The 26,422-nt window shown below is 37.7% G+C and overlaps 1 protein-coding gene across 3 annotated transcripts; it reads left to right on the top strand.

Moving 5' to 3' along the window:
* Window positions 1–26,296, top strand: TMEM237 (transmembrane protein 237). Of its 3 annotated transcripts, none has more exons than XM_032638159.1 (13): window positions 1–140; window positions 2,871–2,902; window positions 3,505–3,515; window positions 4,431–4,487; window positions 6,691–6,828; window positions 15,104–15,224; window positions 16,005–16,162; window positions 18,691–18,814; window positions 19,088–19,279; window positions 20,376–20,449; window positions 21,127–21,220; window positions 22,044–22,165; window positions 23,922–26,296. In XM_032638159.1, exons 1-13 carry the CDS (start codon window positions 99–101, stop codon window positions 23,987–23,989), a joined length of 1,233 nt encoding a protein of 410 aa, XP_032494050.1. In that variant the 5' UTR covers window positions 1–98; the 3' UTR covers window positions 23,990–26,296. The 3 variants fall into 3 exon arrangements, with proteins under 3 accessions (XP_032494050.1, XP_032494049.1, XP_032494051.1); XM_032638158.1 differs by having other exon boundaries at window positions 22–152; XM_032638160.1 differs by lacking the exon at window positions 1–140 and adding an exon at window positions 684–890.
* The last annotated feature ends 126 nt before the right edge of the window (window positions 26,297–26,422 follow it).

Consider the following 26,422-nt stretch of genomic DNA (forward strand, 5'->3'; position numbering starts at 1 on the left):
GCCCCCGCCTCCCGCAGGTGCCGGAGGCGGCGGAGTAGCGGGGAGCCAGGCTCGGGCCGGCGGCTGTTACGCCGAGAGAGCGCAGCCGGCACAGGGCCATGAGGGCGAACTCGGGGCTCCGGGTGGAGGAGGACCACCCGGTGAGCGGTGAGGTGCGCGTTGGCCGCTGCCGCTACCTCTGGGGCGGAGCGGACACCGACATGCTGGGGACCAGAAGGGGAGAGCCCAGCTCGGGGAGCGCGCGCATCGGCCCATTTGGCGCTCACAGGATAGGGCTGGGGGTGGGGGCTGGAAGTTCTTCCCAAGGCCGGACCCGAACTCCAGGAGCTGGGCGAGGAGCCAGGCTTGAAGTTTCCGGGGGCCTGAGTGCGCATGTTGCCATGACGACGCCTCACATCGCTGCTGCCCCTGCCCCTGCGGGTCCGGAGCCTGCCAAGAGGGTCTCTTTATCGACTCCTCCGGAGGGCATTTAACCGCCCGGGAAAGAGATAGCCGTTTGCCAGCGGGGACTTTTAATCCTGGGCTTCTCTCACTTCCCTCGAACAAATCACCGCAACCACTTGGGAAACCATGGGAAAAATCGTGATTGCTACACCGCACCCGCTGGAGTCTCTCCTCCCGGGCATGTCAGCCCTGACAACGACGCCCCCTTTTCCGCAGGAGTAGACTGGAAAAGCCCCACCAGGTCTCCGCGCTCCCCCTCGCTCCCACCCTGATGGAGGAGGCTGCGGGCCAGAGCGGCCTCTGCGGCGCAGTTCGATGACGCATTGCGCCTGTGCGCGGGGCTCGCTGGGCGGGTGTGAACCCGGGCGGGGTGTGAGCGACCCGCGGCTGGGAGTCAGCGGCTGCCAGGCAGCCCAGCTTTAGACGGAATGGGGAAGAAGCAGGTGGTAAGCGAGCCTTAGTTACTTTCAGTTCAGTTGAGCCGTCCTACTTTTGAGGAGTGTCGAGGTTGGGTTTCTGGATTGATGATACGTCATTTTTGCGGGACTTTTGAAATGTGGAGTTATCATGTGAACTGAGTCTTTGGTGAGAAAGCGGTCCATAGCATCTTTAGAACGATACCGCTTTGTAGATAGATAGAAAGAGCAATAACTATCCTTCTTTGCTGGTTGAATTTTGACAACTGGATAGTGTTAAGGCAGCTGGCCTTGTCCTAATCTTTTAGCATTTGTATTAACACACTTTTTGAATGAATGGATAGGTAAATGGGACAGTTGTGGAACAAACTACGAGTGTTTAAAATTTAACCTTTTTAAATCAATGTCCTTTGCAAGCAGCTTGAGATACTTGGAACATTAAACTGATTTCTAGGCATTTTTGTTAGTATTTTATTTTGAAAGATTCCAGAGTGCTACTTAACTGTAATTTCTCTGAACTGCAAACACTTTTCTTATTCATGTAAAATAGCATTTATAAGGTTTTTTTTCTTTCTGCCCTAAATGCGTTTTTCACACTGTATGTTTCAGAGTATGTTTTTAAAAAGTATGTTACTATGTGGCTTAAAACCTCCATTGGCTTCCCATTGAATTAAAACAAAATCTCTAATAATTAGTGATGTTGAGCATGTTTTCATGTGCCTCTTGGCCATCTGTATATCTTCTTTGGAGAAATGTCTATTTAGGTGTTCTGCCCATTTTTTGATTTGTTGTTTGTTTTTTGATACTGAGCTGCATGAGCTGTTTGTATATTTTGGAAATTAATCCCTTCTCAGTTGCTTCATTTTCAAATATTTTCTCTCATTCTGAGGGTTGTCTTTTCATCTTGTTTATGGTTTCCTTTGCTGTGCAAAAGCTTTTACGTATAATTAGGTCCCATTTGTTTTTATTTTCATTACTCTAGGAGGTGGGTCAAGAAAGATCTTGCTGTGATTTATGTCAAAGAGTGTTCTTTCTGTCTTTTCCTCTAAGAGTTTTATAGTGTCCGGTCTTATGTTTAGGTCTTTAATCCATTTTGAATGGTACAGATGAACCTATTCGCAAAGCAGAAATAGAGACACAGACGTAGAGAACAAACGAGTGGACACCAAGGAGGGAAGGGGCGCATGGGATGAATTGGGAGATTGGGATTGACATATATAACAACTATGTATAAAATAGATAACTAATGAGAACCTGCTGTATAGCACAGGGAACTCTACTCAGTGCTCTGTGGTGACCTAAAAGGGAAGGAAATCCAAAAAAGAGAGGATGTATGTATACATATGGCTGATTCACTTTGCTGTACAGCAGAAACTAACACAACATTGTAAAGCAGCTATACCCCAATTAAAAAAATATCTAGGCTCCTTCCCTTTGTCTTCCTAATTAATCTGCCCATGCCTTGATAACTGTGCTTCATCCTTATTGGCCTTCTTTTATCTGGAACTCTCTAAGCCCAATCTCCCATAAAGGACTTTGTATTTGCTCCCCTTTGGCTCCTTTCTTATTCAGGTCTCAGCTCAAATATCTCCTAACTAAGGAGAGACTTTTCCTAACTAAAGTAACACTCCTCATTCTTCTCTTCCATATATATATATATATATATAATATATATACTTAACGTTATTGTCTAATACTTAACGTTATTGTCTAATACTTAACTGTTAGAATGTAAGTTCCATAAGAGCAAGGATCCCTCTGTTTTGTTCATTACTATATCCCTGATGCTTAGAACAGAGCCTGGTCTGTAGACATTAAGGAATATAGGAAGGAAGGAACTTTATATGAAATTCAGAAGTGATAAGACAAATTAAAACTGCCCATCTGATTCTCATCAGTACCTCCTGGGTTTTACTTGACGAATAGGATTATCAAAAATTTGAAATACACGAAGTAAAGATGCTCTAAGGTTTTTACTTACAAGAAGTTTTCTTTTTCTTTTCCCCATAGCGTCCTCCACGAGCCCTTCCACCTGTGCCAAGGTAAAAATAATTTACAGTAATTTTATTATTGAGTTTTAAGAATGCAAAGTGAGTAAAGTGAGAAAAATTGACTAGTACTTTTACACAATTATAATAATTCAGAAGAGACTTCCTGAAAGTTTAAAGATGAATAATTCTTGAATCATCAAGATAACAGTTATAATTAAATGCTCTGTTTCAGAGACTAAATGTCCACATGTTAGGATAATGGATCCATTCTTAATGTTTTAATGTCTTGTTTATCAGAATTCTGATCCTCTTTTGTTTGCTAGAATAGTTTCCTCAGAGTTTAAGCTGATTTTAATCAGTGACAAAATAAGAGTTCTTAATCTGTTTAATCCACTTTATTAATAGACAGTAGGGAATATGTATATGTAGGTTCAGAAAATATTGGGGTTACTTTGTTAGTCTTATTAAACAGCTTATTACTGATAATTAATAAGCTAGTTTGTAAACTAGCTGATTTTGTGTGAAAGCTAATTTTATTTTAAGTTTGTAATGATTTAAGTCAATTTTCAGTCTAACAATATAATAGATTTCTAATTAACAGAGTTTCTCTTTTTGTCTCTGTCCTGATTAAATTTGGTCGGTGTCATATACAGTGCTGATCAAGGTGAGTTAGTTCACGGTTAATGTAAAACTTTCTAAATACAGTATTTGGTGTTTGAAAGTTAGTTTGATTCCTTCATTTTCTCTTAAACTTGAATCTGAATAGTATAATTTATAATGCTACTATTTTTTATCATAGTAATCGCCTATGACTGCCATTTTTAAAGGATGGTTGATATATAACACTAGTTATGTGGCTGATATTTGACCTTATAAATTAAAAAGCATTCATCCCTGAATGGAGTCACCTAGAACATAACTGTTGGCTAGATTATAGTTCCGTAATAGGGACTACATCTTCCTTTGTCTCATTTCATCAGGATAGGCTGGGTTATGTCACACTAACCCCAAATTCTCAGTTACTTAATATTATACGGGGTTTTTCTGGTTAATGCAAAGTCCATTGTAGCAACAATCCAGGACAGTTACCTTTCTCTACCTCTTCACTAATGATGCAATGATCCCGGCTGCTTCCATGCTGTGGTTCTGCCATCTTAACATGAGACCTTCTCAGTTGCCACAGCAAGGGAAGGGGAAGCTGGAGGGTTACTCACTGGCTTTTTCAATGTTTTGGCCCCTAAATGGCACAGATCACTTCATCTTGCAGCCTATTGGCCAAAACCAGTCATAGGCCACACCTAAGTGCAAGGGGGCTGGGAAATGTAGGGGATCAGATGAATATTTGGTGAGCCCACTTTCTGTCACAGTTTATAACATTACTGACCAGCCATGAGCTACCGGTACTGTACTATGGGCTCCCTTTGACTTTGTCAGTCTCTTGCCTTCTTCCCCTAATGTATAGAAATTGGCTGGACGCAGAGGAAAAGAGGGAAAGGTCTCCCCTACTAAAAGTTCCCCTTTGACTTTTCCCTGCATTGAATTTTAGGCAGCCTTTTCTGTTGTTCTTTCTGTTTTATAGATGATATTCCACTGAGTCGTCCTAAGAAAAAGAAGCCCAGAACAAAAACCACGCTAGGTAAGAAGTATTCTTTGTTGTGTGGGATCACAAGTTTTCCCAGGACCTCAGGCATGCTAAACATCACAGATCAGGGAGAGGCCAGGCCCCAGTCCCAAGTCACTGCTGTGTTAAGGATAGAATCCAGTTCACTTTGAAGCAGTGGGATTCTTGGTGGCAGTGAGGGACAAGGTAGTGGGCAGCCTGAAGAATAGAAACATTTGTGTAATAAAGGGTTATGCTGCCCCAGATCTTACTTCCACAACATTCTTGGACTCTTTGAGGCCTTTCATCCCTAGATAATATAAGTTGTCTTGAGCTATGATTGGTTCCAGACCCTTGAACAGGATACTGGATTTAGAGACACAAGGTTCTTGGATCCCTCATTTCAGTCAGAGAGTCTCTGCATTAGAACATGAGTCTGAAGGCAGGGCCGTATCATCCAGGTATTAAAGCTCCAATAATGAGCAAGTTCTGTGACCTTTTTTTGTCCCATTCACTGATAATCCTGGACGTTCTGTCAGTAACTCAAACTCAGCACGTCCAGAATTTATCATCACTTTCAACAATAAATCAAGTTTTACTGCTTACTTACAAATTTCTTTTAATGCCCCCCCCACCCCCACTCTCCCAGTGACTGGGGCTGGAAACCTCAGTCGCCTCTCACAGGTCACTTCACTCTACTTGCTGCCTCTCACAAGCTTGCTTCTTCTGTAGTATCTTTTACGTCTCTTTCCCCTTGTCATTTCCACTGTCACGACCGTAGTTAGCCTAGCTCCTTTCTTCTTCTCACCTGAGCTATTGGGGTAGCCTCCAACATTGTTCTGTACTTCTAGCTTTCTTCCACCCTAGTCGGTCCTGCCCACCACTGCTGGATGAACTTCCTAAAGCTCGTAGCTGATCATACCTTATACCTGGTTGGAAACTTGTATTAGCTTATCATTGCCTAACAAATGGCGGAATACATGGTGGGTGGAGGAAAAGAGAGAAATGGAAATGGATGCATAGAGAAAGACATACAGATATGCAACAAAAAGAAAAGAGAGGCAGAGAGACTTAGATTCACAAAGATACTGAAATGCTAGGCCCTAAAAATATACTCACAATTAAGTGCAGACATGTACATGTGGATTTAGAAAGGTCACTGGTGAAGGATGCAATAAAGACTGAGTTGGAGTAGCAGAGGTAGGGCTCTATCCCAGCTACCAGCTTTTTTTCTTGTAAAAAAGAGAAAAAAAATCAGTGCTCTAGACAAAAAAGGAGGTGTATTGCTAGGCTTTTATTAAAATTGTTTTTCAATTAGGGTACTTCAAATTTTTCACTCCTACAATTTGCAGTTCTTCTACATAAAATAGTAGGTGGTGGGGAAGAGATATTTCTATAGGATGGATTGCTAGCAGTAAAACTGCTAGACAGAAGAACCTATGCATTATTAATATGATAAATTTCTGCTAAATTGCCTTCAAGGGAGTTGTTATTTTCTTGCCACCAACAGAGTTTGAGTGTCACATTTGCTAAATCCTTGAGAACATTGGAAAATATCAATCTTTCAATTCTTTTTGTCAACTTAGTGGGCAAAAAGTAGCTTATTTTAGTTTCCGTTTCTCTGAATACTAATGAGGTTAAGCATCTTTTCATTTGTTTACTCACTCATTTGTATTTCTTCTTTTGTGAAGCAATGTAGTGAATGTAATGAAGTAAAATTCAAATCTGCCAAAATGGGTTGAAATCTGTTCAAAGATTTGATGAGGGGAGAGATTGAAATGATCAGATGAAGAGATTTTTAAGTAATCTGTTAACTCCAGTTATCCGTGATGACTTTATCGTGTGTTAATTTATTAATGAAGGACTAAACTGTATAGAGGCTGATAATTCTCAAGGCATAAGACAAGAGCGTTCCCTATGGTGACAGTTTCCATTACATTTTCACCTTTTTGAAAGTTCAGAATCAGCTTTCCTCCTGCCTTTCTTTTATTCCTCTTTCTAGCCCCCTGGTTTTTTGCTTCCTCATTCTTCCTTGTTCCCTCATTTATTTCTTTTCCCAACTTAAAGCCCAAAGTTACAGGTGAGGAGGGAGGAAATCAAGATTTGGGGCACAATTAGTTCTGTAAGAGAAGAGGTTATTATATAGGAAACATTCCAGTTCCCCATTTCCCTATATTTTTAAGACTTAGTAATCTCTGCTCAAGTTATCCCAATTTTTTCCAACTCCATTTCTCTGTAGCTAGTGCTTCTTTGGAAGGTCTTGTTCAGACTGCTGTTCATAGGCCACCTGAGGGCAGTGAGCCACCAACTAAAGACCCCATAGAACATCAAGAAGCTCCTGTTCAAAGGAGACAGAAGAAGACGAAGCTACCTCTTGGTATGTAAAGAAACTAAGGTTAGGTTGTGACAGCAGTTGTGATTTTGGGGGTATGATTAAAAACCTGTCTGTTCCTATTTTTCCCCACCCATATCCCAGTTTTTTCTTTTTTGCTTAAAATTTTTATCACCAGAGTAATTCCCATGGGTTAAGTCAGGAATATTTTAGAGGATCTCTTTTGAGTGTATCTGTACAGATTATGAGAAGGGGTACAAATTCAGGACCAAAACAGAAAGTTCAGATCTTGGTATGTATATGAATTTGGTATATTATGAATGGACATTGAGATTAGTGGGGAAAGGAAAAATTCTGTATTAACAGCAATATAATGGAGCAAAAGCCAACATTTTTTGAGTCTCACTATGTCTCAGCATTATTCACAAGGTAAACAGAATATTATATCATTATTTTGCTACCAAACGGGCAATGCTTTTTAAAGGTTATAAAATCCCAAACTGTTGGATATAAAAGTATTGGTGAGAAATTGGTATACTCGTGCACCACTGATAGAAAGTATAAATTGATATAGCCTATCTGAACTTATAGGAATAGAAGTAACTACAATGGCTACAGTAATTAAAGGATGCTAACTGTAACATAAGAGTAGAAACTGGTATTAACCAAATATTTAACAATGTGATACTGCCTAGATAAATCATGTTTTACCCATTTAATAGAAACCAAGTACTCATTAAAAGGATTGTTAAAGTAAAATAGTGACATGGAAAGCCATCAGTAATATATTGTTAAGTCAAAAACAAAGATTATAAAATAGTATGTATCAAAGGGTCCCATTTTTGTAAAATATGTTTTATTAATTTCCTAGGGCTACCAGAACAGATTACCACAAACTGAATGACTTAAAACAACAGAAATCTAGTCTCTGACAGTTCTAGAGGATAGAGGTCCAAAATCAAGGTGTCCACAGGGCCACGCTCCCTCCAAAGTCTCTAGGAAAGAATCCACCCTAGCCTCTTCTAGATTCTGGTGGTTGTTTATAATTCTTGGCATTCTTTGGCTTGTGACAGCATAACTCCATTCTGTGCCTCCATCTTCAGATTTTTCCCTGTGTTTCTGTGTCCAAATTTTGCTCTTCTTATAAGGACAACAATCACTGGATTTAGGGCCCATCCTACTCCAGCATGACCTCATATTAACTTGATTACATCTGCAAAGACCCTAGTTCTAGAATCTCATTCACAGGTATTGGAGTTAGGACTTGCACATATCTGTTCCGGGGGACACAATACAATCCAGACCATATGTATATACATACACATATGTAAAAAGAATGGAAGGCTGTAGCAAAGTGTCAACAGTGGTAGTTTTTTTATAAGGAGGAATTAGGTATGATTTTAAAAAATTTTCTTTCTTCATTTATGTTTTATTAATTTTTATATATTTTATGTATATAACTTTTATAATAATTAGAAAAAAGAAAATAGATTTTGTTAGAGTAAAACAAAGGAAGGAACAAAGATTGGGAGATTAGCTCTCTCCTATTAACATCAGCCCCAAGGAATAGTTTATTACAAAATAGTTTCCCTGACTAATTCCTTGCTGCTTAGAAGATAGTAGATCCTTATTAGATGAAAGAATTGTAGGAGTAGAGGGCAGGAACTAGAAAAGTTAGGAGAATGGAGCACAGTTTTGAGATGCAAGTTGAAATGGGATACCACAGTGCCTGGGGGCACTAAGAGGAGAAGGAGTGGGCAGAAGAGGGCAGAGAAGGAAAGAGAGACAGAAATGACCCTAAGACAGCTTTACCTACTCTACAATTTATTTCATTACTGGTAGTAAATATAGTTGAATTAAAACTACTCTCGTAGACACTTACTCACTCTCCCTGCCTTGTGAGGACACACAAAAAGACATCTGTTTGCAAGAAAGCTCTCACCAGAATACAACCATGCTGGCACCTTGATCTCAGACTTCCAGCTTTCAGAACTATAGCCTTATCCACCAGAGGGCAGACAGCAGAAGCAAGAAGAACTACAATCCTGCAGCCTGTGTAACAAAAACCACATTCACAGAAAGACAGGCAAGAAGAAAAGGCAGAGGGCTATGTACCAGATGAAGGAACAAGATAAAACCCCAGAGAAACAACTAAATGAAGTGGAGATAGACAACCTTCCAGAAAAAGAATTCAGAATAATGATAGTGAAGATGATCCAGGACCTTGGAAAAAGAATGGAGGCAAAGATCGAGAAGATGCAAGAAATGTTTAACAAAGACCTAGAAGAATTCAAGAACAAACAAATAGAGATGAACAATACAATAACTGAAATGAAAACTACACTAGAAGGAATCAATAGCAGAATAACTGAGGCAGAAGAACGGATAAGTGATCTGGAAGACAGAATGGTGGAATTCACTGCTATGAACAGAATAAAGAAAAAGGAATGAAAAGAAATGAAGACAGCCTAAGAGACCTCTGGGACAACATAAAATGCAAAAACATTCGCATTATAGGGGTCCCAGAAGGAGAAGAGAGAGAGAAAGGACCAGAGAAAATATCTGAAGAGATTATAGTCGAAAACTTCCCTAACATGGGAAAGGAAATAGCCACCCAAGTCCAGGAAGCGTAGAGAGTCCCATACAGGATAAACCCAAGGAGAAACACGCTGAGACACATAGTAATCAAAATGGCAAAAATTAAAGACAAAGAAAAATTATTGAGAGCAGCAAGGGGAAAATGACAAATAACATAGAAGGGAACTCCCATAAGGTTAACAGCTGATTTCTCAGCAGAAACTCTACAAGCCAGAAGGGAGTGGCATGATATACTAAAAGTGATGAAAGGGAAGAACCTACAACCAAGATTACTATACCCAGCAAGGATCTCATTCAGATTTGATGGAGAAATCAAAAGCTTTACAGACAAGCAAAAGCTAAGAGAATTCAGCACCACCAAACCAGCTCTACAACAAATGCTAAAGGAACTTCTCTAAGTGAGAAACACAAGAGAAGAAAAGGAGCTACAAAACAAACCGAAAATGGTAATAGGAACAAAAATATCGATAATTACCTTAAACGTGAATGGATTAAATGCTCCAACCAAAAGACACAGGCTTGCTGAATGGATACAAAAACAAGACCCATATATATGCTGTCTGGAAGAGACCCACTTCACACCTAGGGACACATTCAGACTGAAAGGGGATGGAAAAAGATATTCCATGCAAATGAAAATCCAAAGAAAGTTGGAGTAGCAATACTCATATCAGATAAAATAGACTTTAAAATAAAGAATGTTACAAGAGACAAGGAAGGACACTACATAATGTTCAGGGGATCAATCCAAGAAGAAGATATAACAATTATAAATATAATTGCACCCAACATAGGAGTACCTCAATATATAAGGCAACTGCTAACAGCTATAAAACAGGAAATCGACAGTAACACATAATAGTGGAATACTTTAACACCTCACACCAATGCACAGATCATCCAAAATGAAAATAAATAAGGAAACAGAAGCTTTAAATAACACAATAAGCCAGATAGATTTAATTGTTATTTATGGAACATTCCATCCAAAAACAGCAGATTACACTTTCTTCTCAAGTGCACACAGAACATTTTCCAGGATAGATCACATCTTAGGTCACAAATCAAGCCTCAGTAAGTTTAAGAAAATTGAAATCATATCAAGCATCTTTTCTGACCACAATGCTATGAGACTAGAAATGAATTACAGGCAAAAAAAATGTAAAAAACACAAACACATGGAGGCTGAGCAATACATTACTAAATAACGATGAGATCACTGAAGAAATCAAAGTGGAAATCAAAAAATACCTAGAGACAAATGACAATGAAAACACGACAATCCAAAACCTATGGGATGAAGCAAAAGCAGTTCTAGGAGGGAAGTTTATAGCTATACAAGCCTACCTCAAGAAACGAGAAAAATCTCAAACAATCTAACCTTACACCTGAAGGAACTAGAGAGAGAAGAAAAAACAAGACCCAAAGTTAGCACAAGGAAAGAAATAAATATCAGAGCAGAAATAAATGAAATAGAAACAAAACAATAGCAAGGATCAATAAAACTAAAAGCTGGTTCTTTGAGAAGGTAAACAAAATTAATAAACCATTAGCTAGACTCATCAAGAAAAAAGGGAGAGGACCCAAGTCAATAAAATGAGAAACGAAAAGGAGAAGTTAAAACAAACACCACAGAAATACAAAGCATCCTAAGAGACTACTACAAGCAACTCTATGCCAATAAAATGGACAAGCTGGAAGAAATGGACAAATTCTTAGAAATGCACAACCTTCCAAGACTGAACCAGGAAGAAGTAGAAAATATGGACAGACCAATCACAAGTAATGAAATTGAAACTGTGATTAAAAATCTTCCAACAAACAAAAAAAGTCCAGGACCAGATGGCTTCACAGGTGAATTCTATCAAACATTTAGAGAAGAGCTAACACCCATCCTTCTCAAACTCTTCCAAAAAATTGCAGAGGAAGGAACACTCCCAATCTCATTCTATGAGGCCACCATCACCCTGATACCAAAACCAGACAAAGATACTACAAAAAAAGAAAATTACAGATCAATATCACTGATGAATATAGATGCAAAAATCCTCAACTAAATTCTAGCAAACAGAATGCAACAACACATTAAAAGGATCATACACCATGATCAAGTGGGATTTCTCCCAGCAATGCAAGGATTCTTCAGTATATGCAAATCAATCAATGTGATACACCATGTTAACAAATTGAAGAAGAAAAACCATATGATCATCTCAATAGATGCAGAAAAAGCTTTTGACAAAATGCAACACCCATTTATGATAAAAATTCTCCAGAAAGTGGGCATAGAGGGAACCTACCTCAACATAATAAAGGCCATGTACGACAAACCCACAGCAAACATCATTCTCAATGGTGAAAACCTGAAAGCATTTCCTCTAAGATCAAGAACAAGACAAAGATGTCCACTCTCGCCACTATTATTCAACATAGTTTTGGAAATCCTAGCCACAGCAATCAGAGAAGAAAAAGAAATAAAAGGAATACAAATTGGAAAAGAAGTAAAATTGTCACTGTTTGCAGATGACATGATAGTATACATAGAGAATCCTAAAGATGCCACCAGAAAACTACTAGAGCAAATCAATGAATTTGGTAAAGTTGCAGGATAGAAAATTAATGCACAGAAGTCTCTTGCATTCCTTTACACTAATGATGAAAAATCTGAAGGAGAAATTTAGGAAACACTCCCAATTACCATTGCAACAAAAAGAATAAAATACCTAGGAGTAAACCTACCTAGGGAGACAAAAGACCTGTATGCAGAAAACTATATACACTGATAAAAGAAATTAAAGATGATACCAACAGATGGAGAGATATACCATGTTCTTGGATTGGAAGAATGAATATTGTGAAAATGACTATACTACCCAAAGCAATCTACACATTCCATGCAATCCCTATCAAATTACCAATGGCATTTTTTATGGAACTAGAACAAAAAAATCTTAAAATTTGTATGGAGACACAAAAGACCCCGAATAGCCAAAGCAGTCTTGAGGGAAAAAAATGGAGCTGGAGGAATCAGACTCCCTGACTTCAGACTATACTATAAAGCTACAGTAATGAAGACAATATGGTACTGGTCTAAAAACAGAAACATAGATCAATGGAACAAGATAGAAAGCCCAGAGATAAACCCACGCACCTATGGTCAAGTAATCTATGACAATCGAGGCAAGGATATACAATGGATAAAAGACAGCCTCTTCAATAAGTGGTGATGGGAAAACTGGACAGCTACATGTAAAAGAATGAAATTAGAACACTCCCTAACACCATACACAAAAATAAATTCAAAATGGATTAGAGACCTAAATGTAAGACCAGACACTATAAAACTCTTAGAGGAAAACATAGGAAGAACACTCTTTGACATAAATGACAGCAAGATCTTTTTTGATCCACCTCCTAGAGTAATGGAAATAAAAACAAACAAATGGAACCTAATGAAACTTAAAAGCTTTTGCACCACAAAGGAAACTATAAACAAGACGAGAAGACAACCCTCAGAGTGGGAGAAAATATTTGCAAATGAATCAATGGAGAAAGAACTAATCCCCAAAATATATAAACAGCTCATGCAGCTTAATATTGAAAAAACAAACAACCCAATCCAAAAATGGGCAGAAGACCTAAATAGACATTTCTCCAAAGAAGACATACAGATGGCCAAGAAGCACATGAAAAGCTGCTCAACATCACTAATTATTAGAGAAATGCAAATCAAAACTACATTGAGGTATCTCCTCACACCAGTTAGAATGGGCATCATCAGAAAATCTACAAACAACAAATGCTTTAGAGGGTCTGGACAAAAGGGAACCCTCTTGCACTGTTGGTGGGAATGTAAATTGATAACAGCCACTGTGGAGAACAGTATGGAGGTTCCTTAAAAATCTAAAAATAGAATTACCATATGATACAGCATTCCCACTACTGGGCATATACCCAGGGAAAACCATAATTCAAAAAGACACATGCACCCCAGTGTTCATCGCAGCACTATTTACAATAGCCAGGTCATGGAAGCAACCTAAATGCCCATTGACAGACTAATGGATAAAGAAGTGGTACATATATACAATGGAATATTACTCAGCCATAAAAAGGAACGAAATTGGGTCATTTGTTGAGAAGTGGGTGGATCTAGAGACTGTAATACAGAGTGAAGTAAGTCAGAAAGAGAAAAACAAATATTGTATATTAACACATATATGTGGAACCTAGAAAAATGGTACAGATGAACTGGTTTGCAGGGCAGGAATTGAGACAGAGATGTAGAGAACAAACCTATGGACACCAAGTGGGGAAAGTGGCGGGGTGTTGGTGGTGGTGGTGTGATGAATTGGGTGATTGGGATTGACATGTATACACTGATGTGTATAAAATTGATGGCTAATAAGAACCTGCTGTATAAAAAAAAATAATTTCAAAAATTCAAAAATACATACTACTCTTAGTAATTCAGTTAGGGTAAAATTTGAAAATCAAGATGGATATCAATATATGTATATAGTTTTATAATTCATGAAAATTCATGAAAAAATATAATTTTTATAATTCATGAAAAATTATATTTTAATATAATTTTATATAATTATAGTTTTATAATTTATGAAAAAATGTATTAATAGATATGACTGTTTTTAGAAAATTCAGGACCCAACTAAGTTTAGGCCAAAGAGTACTTGTGACTGCCATTCTAGAATGTACGTACCCCTATAGGTCCAGCTTTCTAAATTTCTGGGTTTTAAATTTTGTTCATTTTTGTTTTGTTCAGAACGTCTGTGGTAGGCTCTACTGCCTATATTATATTTCCAGCCCAGGCTGTAAGTGTTTTTTAAAATAGAATTTTCGGGACTTTGAGGGCATTCCATTTCCTGTATTTCGAGATAGGAAGAGTTGCTAGTGGGTTAGAAGCTTCCATTGACTCACTTGAACTTAATACCTTGTGTGCAGAAAAGAGTTAACACAGCAGGCCTGGACAGGCCTACTTTCTAGAGGGCCTATTGACTGGCATCTGGGAACTTGGCTGGTAAACAATTTTTTACATTGATATAAAGCTTTCTCTATCAAGGTGGCTCACTGTGCATTTGTGCACACAATGTGATTTATGCTAAACATCTGCTTTTCTTCTGGTAGTCTAGAATTTTGGTATGTGCTCGGCAGAGGGTGCCTATGTGATCACTCCCAATAAAAACCCTGGGTGTTGAGTGTCTGATGAGCTTGCCTGGAAGAGAAAGCGATATATGTGTTGTCACAACTTGTTGCTGGAAGAATTAGCATATCCTGTGTGACTTCATTGATAGAGGACTCTTGGAAACTTGTACCTGTTTTCTTTTGGACTTTGCTCCATGAGCTTTTTCCTTTATGCTGATTCTTCTTAATGTCTTTTCCCTGTAATAAAGTGTAACCATGAGTGTAAATGACTTGTGAGTCCTTTGAGTGAATCACAGAACCTGGAAGTAATCTTGGAGATCTCTGACACACCCTGGGTGTTGGATTACTTAATTTTTTTTTCTATATTGTTTGGTATCACAATTTCAAACTTTCTCTTGAGTGTTTAGAGGTGTAAAATTTTAAAAATTTGTAAGATGGTGAAAAAAATTGGGGGCCAATTAAAATTCTTAAAGTTCTTTTGTCTTGCAGAAGTCTTGTACATTACTTTACTTTTTACATCCTGGTAATTTGAAAACTTAATCTACTTTATTTTCAGAACTGGAGACTGCCTTTACCCAGAAGAAGACTTCTAGTGCATCTTTATTACCAAATGAAAATGGCATCAACGTGGAGCCAGCTGAGGAGCCAGCTATTCAAAAACCTCGAAGGAAGACAAAGTAAGAATTTATTTGTCCTTCTAAATATTTTGCAGAGATACCTTGATGCTTAGTTTCAAGCTCCCAAATGGCAGCTTCTAAGTCTTATTAAATACGTGTAGTTGTATATCTCTAGGATAAGTAATAGTACAAAAATATCAGTTAAACCAATCTAAGGGTAAATTTGAAAAGAGTAAACCCACTGAGAAAAGTAAAATATTGTATTTAAATAAAAAATTTTAGGAGCTGTCTCTGAAGAAGTGGAACACAAATAGAAGATTTTGTATAAGTAATAAAAATATTACATATTAAAGATATTAAAAATTAAAAGTAATATTAATAAAATAGGCTATATTATTTATTTTCTCATGTTAACAGAATTCAAATTACGATTTCTTTAGCAATACATAATGTTTATTTTAACATAGGAAATCAAGTGTCAGGTAAAATATAATGATATTCTTTAAAGAAGTTCACTGGAAGTTATATTACTTGTTTGTACTTGGAAGTGACTCTGCAAATAGCGATCAGTATCTATATAGAATCGTGTAATTTTAAATCTGTGAAGAAGCTTAGGAATCTAGTTCAGTCATTTCATTTTCCAGATGTGAAAACTGAGGCCCACAGAAATAAAAGTGACTTGCTGTGCATAAGAGTTAATAACTGATCCATTTGAGTAAAAACCAAATTTTGTGACTCCCAAGTCCAAGGCTCTTTCCATGAGACTCACAGGTACCTCCTCATTTGGGTCTGTAAAAGGTTAATAATCATCCATTTTTCTTACTTTCTCCCTGATTATAGGAAAACCCAGCCAGCAGAATTACATTATGCCAATGAGCTAGGAGTTGAAGATGAAGACATAATTACTGATGAGCAAAGTAGTCCAGAACGACAGTCTGTACTGACTGCACCCACTGGTATTAGCCAGCCTGTAGGGAAAGTGTTTGTGGAAAAAAGCCGTAAGTAGGTCTTTGTTTTGGAATGTGAGCTCTTTAAGAATTATGCAAGGGGCTTCCCTGGTGGCGCAGTGGTTGAGAGTCCGCTTGCCGATGCAGGGGACACGGGTTCGTGCCCCGGTCCAGGAGGATCCCACATGCCGCGGAGCGGCTGGGCCTGTGAGCCATGGCCGCTGAGCCTGCGCGTCCGGAGCCTGTGCTCCGCAACGGGAGGGGCCGCGGCAGTGAGAGGCCCGCGTACCGCAAAAAAAAAAAAAAAAAAAAAAAAAAAGAATTATGCAAGGATATCCTTTGACCTGGGAATTATACTTCTGGAAATCTGAATTAAGGAAATAAGCAAAGATATGGATAAAAATTTGTACATAAAGCTAATCATCACATTGTTATTCATGAGAGTGAAAAACTGGAAAAAACCTAAATGTAAAACAGGAGGGGAATGATTTCAGACAGCTATGGCATATCTATACAACGAAATCTTCTGCACCACTAAAAATAATGTTTAGGGAGAATTTTTCACTTCATGGGAAGATTCTAATGAAAAATAAACATAAATACACACATGTAGTTTGATTTCAGCTATAGAAAATTGCATAGGACAAAAAAGACTAGAAGGAAATATGCCAAAATATTAATGCTGGTTGTTTCTGTGTTATGGAATTATGGGTAATTTTTAAAATCTCCCTCTACTCCCACCCATTTCTTTATTATTTTTTTTTTTGCGGTATGTGGGCCTCTCACTGTTGTGGCCTCTCCCATTGCGGAGCACAGGCTCCGGACGCGCAGGCTCAGCGGCCACGGCTCACGGGCCCAGCCGCTCCGCGGCATGTGGGATCTGACCAGACCAGGGCACGAACCGGTGTCCCCTGCATCGTCAGGTGGACTCTCAACCACTGCGCCACCAGGGAAGCCCCATTTCTTTATTCTTTGTTGTACTTTACCAGTTTTCTGCAATTGGTAGTGGTATTGGTGGTGGAGCAGGTAATGAAATGCTACAATTAAAAATAAATAAGAGGGCTTCCTTGGTGGCGCAGTGGTTGAGAGTCCGCCTGCCGATGCAGGGGACACGGGTTCGTGCCCCGGTCTGGGAAGATCCCACATGCCGTGGAGCGGCTGGGCCCGTGAGCCGTGGCCGCTGAGCCTGTGCGTCCGGAGCCTGTGCTCCGCAACGGGAGAGGCCACAACAGTGAGAGGCCCGCGTACCAACAACAACAACAAAAAAATAAATAAATAAGAGAAAATACATGATGGTATTACCATATTAAATAAGAAATACATTATAGCTACATACTCTTTTGGAAAATAGTTCTGCATTGGTTATAAGACTACATTTGCAGAGTTTAAGAAAAATCTGCTGAAAGCATGATCATGACCGTATGCTTTTCCCATGGATATGCTTTGAATATTCTGCCTAAAGAACTCATCTAGAACATAAAGATTAGTCCTTAAAATTTGCAAATTAGAGTTTACATAAATTGTTTTAAGAATTCTGATTCCATAAAAACCCACCTAAGGGATCTTGGCATCGTTGGCCAGTGAGAAACCTGCGATCCAGAGAGGCTGACTTCCCCAGGGGCTCACAGTTGGTTAGTGCACAATTGGGACTCGAACCAAGGTTTCATGGCTTCTAGTTAAGGGCTTTTACTAGTTTACCATGTGGCCATAATTTACTTCAGTCTATTTTCAAGCAATATCACTCAATCCTCATTTTTATTCTTGCTTCCCTTAGCACAGAAACTTCCCTAGTAAAGTAACTGACCATAAAAGTTACCACTAGTCTGCTCAGAAGTTGCTTTTTCTTTGGGAAAATTAGGTGTCCGTATTTCTGTCTTTCCTCCTCCAAAGTACTTGACAGCGAGGTTTGGCAAGGATAATGGAACCTTTCCTGTTTCCTGAGGTTCATTTGTGGATCAGCAGATAAAAGCGAGGGAGAAGCCTCCTCGTCAGCAGTAAACGCATAAAGCTGTGCTCACAGTGTTGCAGTGCTGACACTTGAACTGGTACCTTCCATGGGCATCTCCTTAAGCCAAGTGTATGAAACAACCAGTTTCTTTGCTGTCATCACAGAATGCCATGCTACAGTAACTGTCATCTTTTCCGAAAAAATTTAAGGTGTTTTCAAATATTGACTTTTATAGTGTTGGGATTTAAACTTTAATACTCGTAAAGTCTCTAAATTAGAGGCTTTTAGACTATGTTATGTTAAGGGTTTCCAGACTTTGTTCTGAGTTGCAAGTTCATTATTGTATTTCATTAAATATAATTGATTTCTAATACTGTTACTGTAACATCTATTTTGGGTCGAGAAGAAAGTGCATGGACATTGTTTACTTTCCTTAAAGATAAAAAAAAATATGTTTTATAAACTGAAAGAAAAGAGCCTTCTGAAATAGGGACCAAATCAGGGAGAATTTTTAGATAGGAAAACAGCAGAATTTCAGTCTCAGTGTGAGGGTTCTTAAGTGTAGAATAATAGGAAAGACCACCAGGGTTCCCTCTTGTTAGTTGTTTATAGTTGTGTATTGTGTTCTTAGGGCGATTCCAGGCTGCTGATCGCTCAGAGTTGATAAAGACCACAGAAAAGATAGACGTGTCGATGGACATGAAGCCTTCCTGGACCACCAGAGATGTTGCACTGTCAGTGAACCGGGCTTTCAGGTGGCTGATTTTGTTGGACTTCTCTTAAAACAAATGTTCCATAATTTTTTTTAAAAAGTGTTGATTGTTCAATACTATTAACAAAATTGACAGCTTAAAATGGTGGTGGGTATAGTTTTTAAACATTCAGTTAGAGTTAAATGATCTGCCTGTCAGTGTTTTTACTTTTTGTGAAATGTTGAATTTTATTCTTATATGTGAAGAGACTTGAAGAATGTTTTAGCTTTTTACTTTTGTCATTCATGTATAATAATGAAACCCTTTTCCATTCAGGATGATTGGTCTCTTTTCTCATGGCTTCTTGGCTGGCTGTGCTGTGTGGAATATTGTTGTGATATATGTTTTAGCAGGAGATGAGCTTTCTAACCTCTCAAACCTTCTGCAACAATACAAGACGTTAGCATATCCATTCCAGAGTCTTCTCTACTTGCTTTTGGCTCTAAGTACAGTTTCAGCTTTTGACAGGTAAGACTCTTGAGACTGCAGATCCCTCTAACTTTTCTTCAGGAGGAAGTGTTGAGCAAAATGTGTCCCTGACTGACTGTGACATTTTCAAAATAGAATTATAGCATATTAATATTATTTTGACTTTTTAAAAAAGCCATTCTGTTTCTGGTTTTTTTTGGGGGGTGGGAGATGGGACTACTGTGAGCAAAAATATCCCCCAAAGTCTTAACCCATTCCAGCATCAACTCTAAGTCCAAAATTTCATACAAATATAACCAGCTCAGAAAGTCCCAAACATCTTCCAGATGACCTGAATCAGGTATAGACAAAACTCTGGGTATTTTATTAGTTTCCTAGGGCTGCTGTAACAAAGTACTACGAACTGGGTGGCTTGAAACAGGAATTTATTTTCTCACAGTTCTGGAATGCAGAAGTCTAAAATCAAGGTGTGGGCAAGGTTGGTTCCGTTTTGGAGGGCTCCAAGGAGAGTCTGTTCCTGCCTCTTTCCTAGCTTCCAGAGGTTTCTGGCAGTCCTTGGTGTTCCTTGGCTTGTAGATGCATCACTCCAACCTCTCCTTCTGTTGTCACATGACAGTCTAGTCTCTTCTGTGTGTGTCTTCTCTTCTTGTAAGGACACTAGTCATATTGGATTAGGGCCCATTGTAATGGCCTCATCTTAAGTTGATCGCATCTGCAAAGACTCTATTTGCAAATAAGGTCACGTTCACAGGTACCAGGGTTTAGAAGTTCAATATATCTTTTTGGGAACACAATTCAACCCATTAAGAAAAACAACGTATAACCCAATAATATGGGTAATAGAAAGAGATGTAATAGAATCTAATGAAATTTGCCAATCAAGTTTAATTTGTTTCTTTTTAACTCTAAAGGAATGATGACTAAAATAGTCTTCTAGTTAAATGTTTTATGTTGCCTTTGTAAATAAGATACCCTTTCATGTGTGTTAAGTATAAACTGTAGCTACTTAAAGCTTAGTAATAGACAACACATGTGGTAGCATTAAAATAGAGAAAGAAGAAACTATTGTCCAAAGAGTACAGTTTTGTAAGAAGTTTACAGCTGCACTGTGACAAGAGGCTTTTGTATTTTCTAGGATTGACTTTGCTAAAACATCAGTAGCCATCCGAAATTTTCTTGCCCTGGATCCAACAGCTTTAGCATCTTTCTGTGAGTAAATAGTTTAATTTGATAAGTCTGTAACTTTGAACCAGAAAGAGTACAATTTTATTTTAAAAAGGACTTTATATTATTGCTACTTATAAACATTACATATAGATATTTATTCAGTGGAATTTGTAATTAAAAAACCATATGGTAGGCATAATTTTGATAGAATTATTTTTTAATAGAGTTTATCTAAATAACTTTTAAAAGTTTGTTATTCTATATTGCTCAATATTTAACTTCTGTGTTTTCTACTTAACATTAAACAGATTGAGCTGATAGGTCATTTTAGTAACAAATACTATTTTATATCTTTTTGATAATTTAGAATAAATTTTGTTCTAATTATGAGAATATTAATAAAACTAATTTTAGGACCTTGAGTAAGTCATTTAATTTCTTAAAAGATCTTCTAGGTTCTTGTCAACCTAATGATGAAATAGTGAGCCTCAAAAGACCCTTCTCTACCTATATTCTTGAAAAATAATGTATGACTATCCAGCCTATTGAAATTGACTAAGTGAAATATTTTTTGTATCATCATTCCCCAAAGTACAGATTATTTTTGACGTTAAAGTAATCTATAAGTTAAAAACAATTAATTTTTAATTAATTTCATTAATTAATTAAAAATAATTGTTAAAAATACATTTTTAGTAATTCATTTGTCTTTTTCTCAGTGTACTTTACTGCTCTTATATTATCTCTGAGTCAACAAATGACAAGTGACAGAATCCACCTTTACACACCTTCTTCTGTTAACGGTAGCCTCTGGTAAGAATTCACAGTAGCATTAGTAATTGTTGATCATAATAACAGCAACGATGGGAGTAATGGTGCTGTTCTTATCCTTTCACTCTTTTACTTGTTTTCATCTATAAATAATATTGAGGGTCCTGTTTTTATTTCCAAAATTATGGCCAAAAAACCCCTATTCCATTGGTTAATGGGTAACTATTGTTGTTTACTCCTGCATTTCTAATGAAATGTTTTATAAAAAATCTGTTTTAAATCTCTGAAGTTATGGTTTTAACATAAATCATTACATGGTGAACTGGGGGAGCCCCACATTCTCACCCCCAATCAGGGAGCCTGATACTGCAGAGTAGTGATGGGAGTGGGTACCTGGGATAGAATCAGGAAACCAAGCAGGCCAGAAAGAGAGTGGACTAGGGACAGTCTGCTTCCGCCAATCAGCAGCCAACCATGAGAATGACAGGATGTCTGAGATCCCACTTCACAAAACTTAGAGGGGCAGTCTTGTTTGAAGAGAGTGGCTAGGGGCTTGAGGTTAAGAGAGAAAGGAATGATTGAAGAGTAGCACTAACAGTAGTTGGAAGGGAAACTTAGAAAAATTCTTTGTTAACAGTAAATTTCCATTACATCTGTGTACAAAGCAAATCTGTTTAGAATTCAATAACATTTGAACCTTTGTTCTTATGATATATATGGTGTTATTTTATAGGGAAGTTATAGTTTATGCTTGTTATTCCTCTGGGTGAGGACTGCTCATTTTTTTTTAAGTTTATAAAATAGATATATCTGGATATGTGGACCAAAATAAAGACATTTCTAATGAGTATTTCTGTACCTTTAGGGCAGAAGGAGTTGAGGAACAGGTTCTCCAGCCATGGATTGTGGTGAATCTGGTGGTGGCCCTTCTGGTTGGATTATCTTGGCTTTTATTGTCTTATAGGCCAGGCATGGATCTTAGTGAAGGTATGTATTAAAGAAAAAATAGTATATCTTAAAATCTTGTATAATGACTTTATAAATCTTCTTTTAATGGATACAGCTTACAACATTTCAATAACAAAGATATATTTAAAGTAAAATAACATAAGAAGAGTAATAATAAAGTGGTGAAACAGAATGCCACGAGAAGCAGGGAGGAGTGTGTAGGAGAACTGTAGTCTTGAAGTATCGAATACTTCATGAGGGGCTTCTGCGGTCCTGTCTCATACTTTGGAGGCATTTCTTCTCTTGGAACGCTTCAGGTATTTTATAGGAAGTTTTTGCTCTTCGTTTCTCTTAGTCTTTTTCTGATCAAAGTATCTCTTAATGTGAAATAAATCATGCTTCATCTATTAGCCTCTGTTAGACACATATTCAAGTGAATTTATTCTTACCTCCTCCTCTACCTGCCACAGAATCTTAACCCCTCATTGTCTAATGAGGTGTTTAGTAATCCTACCTTCAGTGTGCCCAGGGTGAAGTGAGATTTGCTACTCTCTAGTCCTCAGACCCCTCTTGGAACACCAGAAGAAGAGTCACATTAGCAAACTGCTAGTCTTCTCAGCACTGCTTTGGGAACTGCTTAGTATTTGTATTGTAAGTTGTATTTCCTGGCAGATGTTCCACAATTTCACCCTTGAATCTCTTTGATATTTTCTGGACTTTGGTTATTATTTTATTCTTGATTGGTTAAACATCCTGAGCATTTAACTGCAGTTTGACCAACTGAGTATAGCCTATGTCTCAGAAGTCTTGGAACTGAGAATCTTTTCAACATTTCCATTTGTAAAAACCAAGACAAAAAATGTGATCTTCTTGTGTATTTTCATTCATAAATGTACCTTTGCTCATGTTGTTCACTAATTATTCCTTTGGATGTATTTAAAGTATTAAAAAAATCTTCTTAGGCTTTAAGTATTTTGCTGTTTTTCTTTCACTCAGTATAGTTTTTAGTCATTCAAAGATTTTTTCATCTAATGCTTACATCAGGCGACTTTATTAATTCCTAAGGTTTTCTTTTTTTGTATTTCCTGATATTTTAATAAATTATGTGTCTATGCTAAGTAATAGTTTAAATGTAGAAATGTCAACTAGTAACATTCTGCACTGTGGTTGGGATTAAAGCTGCATGCAGCTGGCTTGTGTAGTATTCAGTCTAAATCACAGTGTGTGTTACTTATTAAATATTTCCAGAATCCTGCTTTTAGGGTCATGTGAATCAAATAACATTTCCATGTGGATAAAAAAAGGAAATATAAAATGAGGATGATAATACTCGCTTAAAGGGTTGTTATGGTGATTAAATAGGGTAACATATTTAAGATATCCTGGCACACACCTCATCTTAGTTCCAGGTCCTCCACTGCATCTGTATCCTACATTTTAGGTTATCATGATCACTATAGAATTAGACCTCTTAGATGTCTAATGATCCTGGGTTCTCTAAGTGACTTAAATTTCCTGGTAAGAGTTATTATATTGTCCCTATTATATGTTTTATTTTTCAAGGGTTTATAATACATTCAAAACTTGTATATCTCAAAATGCAAAACTTGTACATTTGTCATTAGTTCACCTTTTAAATCAGATTTCACTATCAAGAATTCTTACTTGTACTTGAGGGCTTTCTATTATCATATAACATGTCAATATTTAAAGACTGTTTATAACTAAGCTATAAAACTCTTTTTGAGATACTGGGAAATCATTTTGAGTGTGATTTGTTCATCTTCTCTCCCAGAGTTGATGTTCTCCTCTGATGTGGAAGAATATCCTGATAAAGATAGAGGAATCAAAGCCTCTTCATAGTGCCAACTCACCTTCAGAGTAATTACCTAGTATTTAGAATTTTTCCCATTCTTGTTTTTAAATGTATTTTTATAAGATATTTACAGATGTATTTGGAATTGATTTTTCAATTATATAATACTGAAGAATTTCTCAGGATTATGGAAAATGTTAAAATTGTATCTGTGATTTATACCCAAACATTAATTTCTATAGTATTATTGTCTTTATGACAAAGGAGATGCTGAGGTAGAAACCAGCAGGTGAAAGTGTTTATTTCCTGTTTTCTCAAATTAGTTGCATTTATAATCATTATCTTTAAAAGTACTGTATACAGTGCTTTTAAAAAAGCCATAACTTTAGTGTTACAAAATAGGTTTAAACATAAATTTAGGGAATAGGGAAGAAGGGGGGAAAAAGGACCTTCATTATTTTTCATGTCTCCTTACTGAATAAATTGAAATATGAAATTTGTTGTTTTTGAAACTGGTTCAGTGGTTGTGTATCATGTAATAAGTCTAATGTAATGTAATTTAGCTTGAAAGATGCTTTATTTCATGGCTAATAAAAAGGAAACGTAACTTTTATTTGAAAAGTTTTATAATCGTAAAAGTTTATTTTTCTTGAAGACCTGTACCAGTAGTTCCCGTATCTGGTTGCACATCAGAATCATTTAGGGAGCTTTAAAAAAACATATATTGCAGAAGAGAAGCCAAGTAGGCCAAGAGCTCAGGAGGATAAAGGAGAGGCCTGCGAACCTATTAACACTCACTTGACCTCTGCAGACCCCTTCCCCTGCTTCTTTTTTACATGACAAGAAGTATGAGTAGAAATTCACTATACCTAATCTCTAGCTCTTTGTCAGAGAGATCTTTGGCTGTCACGGAAGTCCCACTCTTCAGGTGGGTCCTGCACTCAAAGAGGTCTCTTCAGAGCTGTATCCAGTGATGCCTCAACTGGTATGAGACCTAGAGCTCAAGGCATTAAGGCTCACTGTGGGAAAAGGTGTCTCAGAGGCTCTTGAGCACCTCAGTAAAACTGGGCCTGCCCTGTTAGCAAGCCACTGAATGCTGTGGAGCAGAAGAGGAGTGACAAATTGATGATGGAGTTGGATGGCTCTGAGCACATGTCTAAATGTGGTACGCACACCATACTAGGAATATCTTGCTCTTTGTAAGGCCAGAGCTGCTGAAAAGGGAATTCCCTTTCTGTCACAGAATTGTGAATCCACTGGCAATCCTGAAGTCATCCTGCCTGTTCCAGCTTTCACTGTGATCAGCAATGCTTTTCATGTTGGCATCAAGCTGGCAGTGCAGGAGTTCATGATCCTCCCAGCCAGCAAACTTCAGGGAAGCCACGCTCATTAGAGCTGAAGCTTACCACGCCTGAACAATGTCGTCAAGGAGAAACATGAAAGAACCGATGTGGGGGATTTTGGAGAGCTGAATATTGTCCCCCAAAGATGTCCATGTCCCAATCCGTGGAATCTGATGGAGCTGTACAAATTTTTCATCAAGGAAAACACAGTGGTATCTATCAAAAAACTTTTGGCCATGATGATTGAGAAACTTGGAGGAAGTTCGTTGCTAATGTATGTCTCCATGATTGGCTCAAAATCATAATTTTTCTCACCTTTCTCCATACATCACATGTTGGGTAGAGTGGTATACTTAGTAGAGTTCCTGAGGTGTCAAAAAGCAAGATCCCCAGTGGGGTTTTTGTCATTGTTTTTTGGGTGCAAAATATTCAGTAATTAATACCTGCCTCTCCCCACTCCCCGCAGGCAGAACAAAATATATATAGGCTTCTATGCTCCATTCCCAGAGATTCAGATTCATTGGGTCTGAGATGGTACCTGGAACACTGTCTTTTAGAAAAAGGTATGCCAAGTGGTTGTGATATAGCCAGTAGACTAGCCAGCATTTGGGATCTCTGGCCTACGTGTACCATTTGTAATTTATTATGAAACGAAGCTTGGATTGCAATAGATGATTTGATCTTGATCAAATTGCTAGGTTTGTGAGAGGACAAAAAAAAGAAAGAAAATGAATAAAACATGGTACCTGTCTTTTAGTGACTCATAATCTAGTCAAAAGACAGAGATAGGCATAGGAGTTGAAGAATCTAGGGAAGTATTTCAGGTAAGGGGTATGTGCAGGTCCTTTATAGGATGGATAGGATTTCTACTGGTGGAAGTGGAGACAAAGAAAAGTCTATACACGTGAGTGAGCTCTGAGGGATTTTTATTTGGAAACTATCAAATGTAAAATTGTTGAAAGACTAATGTAATAGCAACTGTAATCTATATAAACTTAGATTATTGTTAAATTTTTGCCTCATTTGCTTTCTTTCTTTATACATCCTTTCTTCTTGCTAAATCTTTTGAAAGTAAGTTGCTAACATCATGTCACTTCACCCAAATATTTAAGCATACATCCTCCAAAAAGAACATTT

Source organism: Phocoena sinus, chromosome 7, assembly GCF_008692025.1.
Source record: "Phocoena sinus isolate mPhoSin1 chromosome 7, mPhoSin1.pri, whole genome shotgun sequence".
Taxonomy (NCBI): Eukaryota; Metazoa; Chordata; class Mammalia; order Artiodactyla; family Phocoenidae; genus Phocoena; species Phocoena sinus.

Excerpts from the sequence above, each read along its gene's own strand:
- TMEM237 (XM_032638158.1), top strand. The coding sequence starts at position 99 with ATGAGGGCGAACTCGGGGCTCCGGGTGGAGGAGGACCACCCGGTGAGC. Across the intron at positions 153-2,870 it reads ACCACCCGGTGAGCGGTGAG|CGTCCTCCACGAGCCCTTCC; the intron begins GTGCGCGTTGGC and ends TTTTCCCCATAG. Across the intron at positions 20,450-21,126 it reads AACAGCTTTAGCATCTTTCT|TGTACTTTACTGCTCTTATA; the intron begins GTGAGTAAATAG and ends TCTTTTTCTCAG.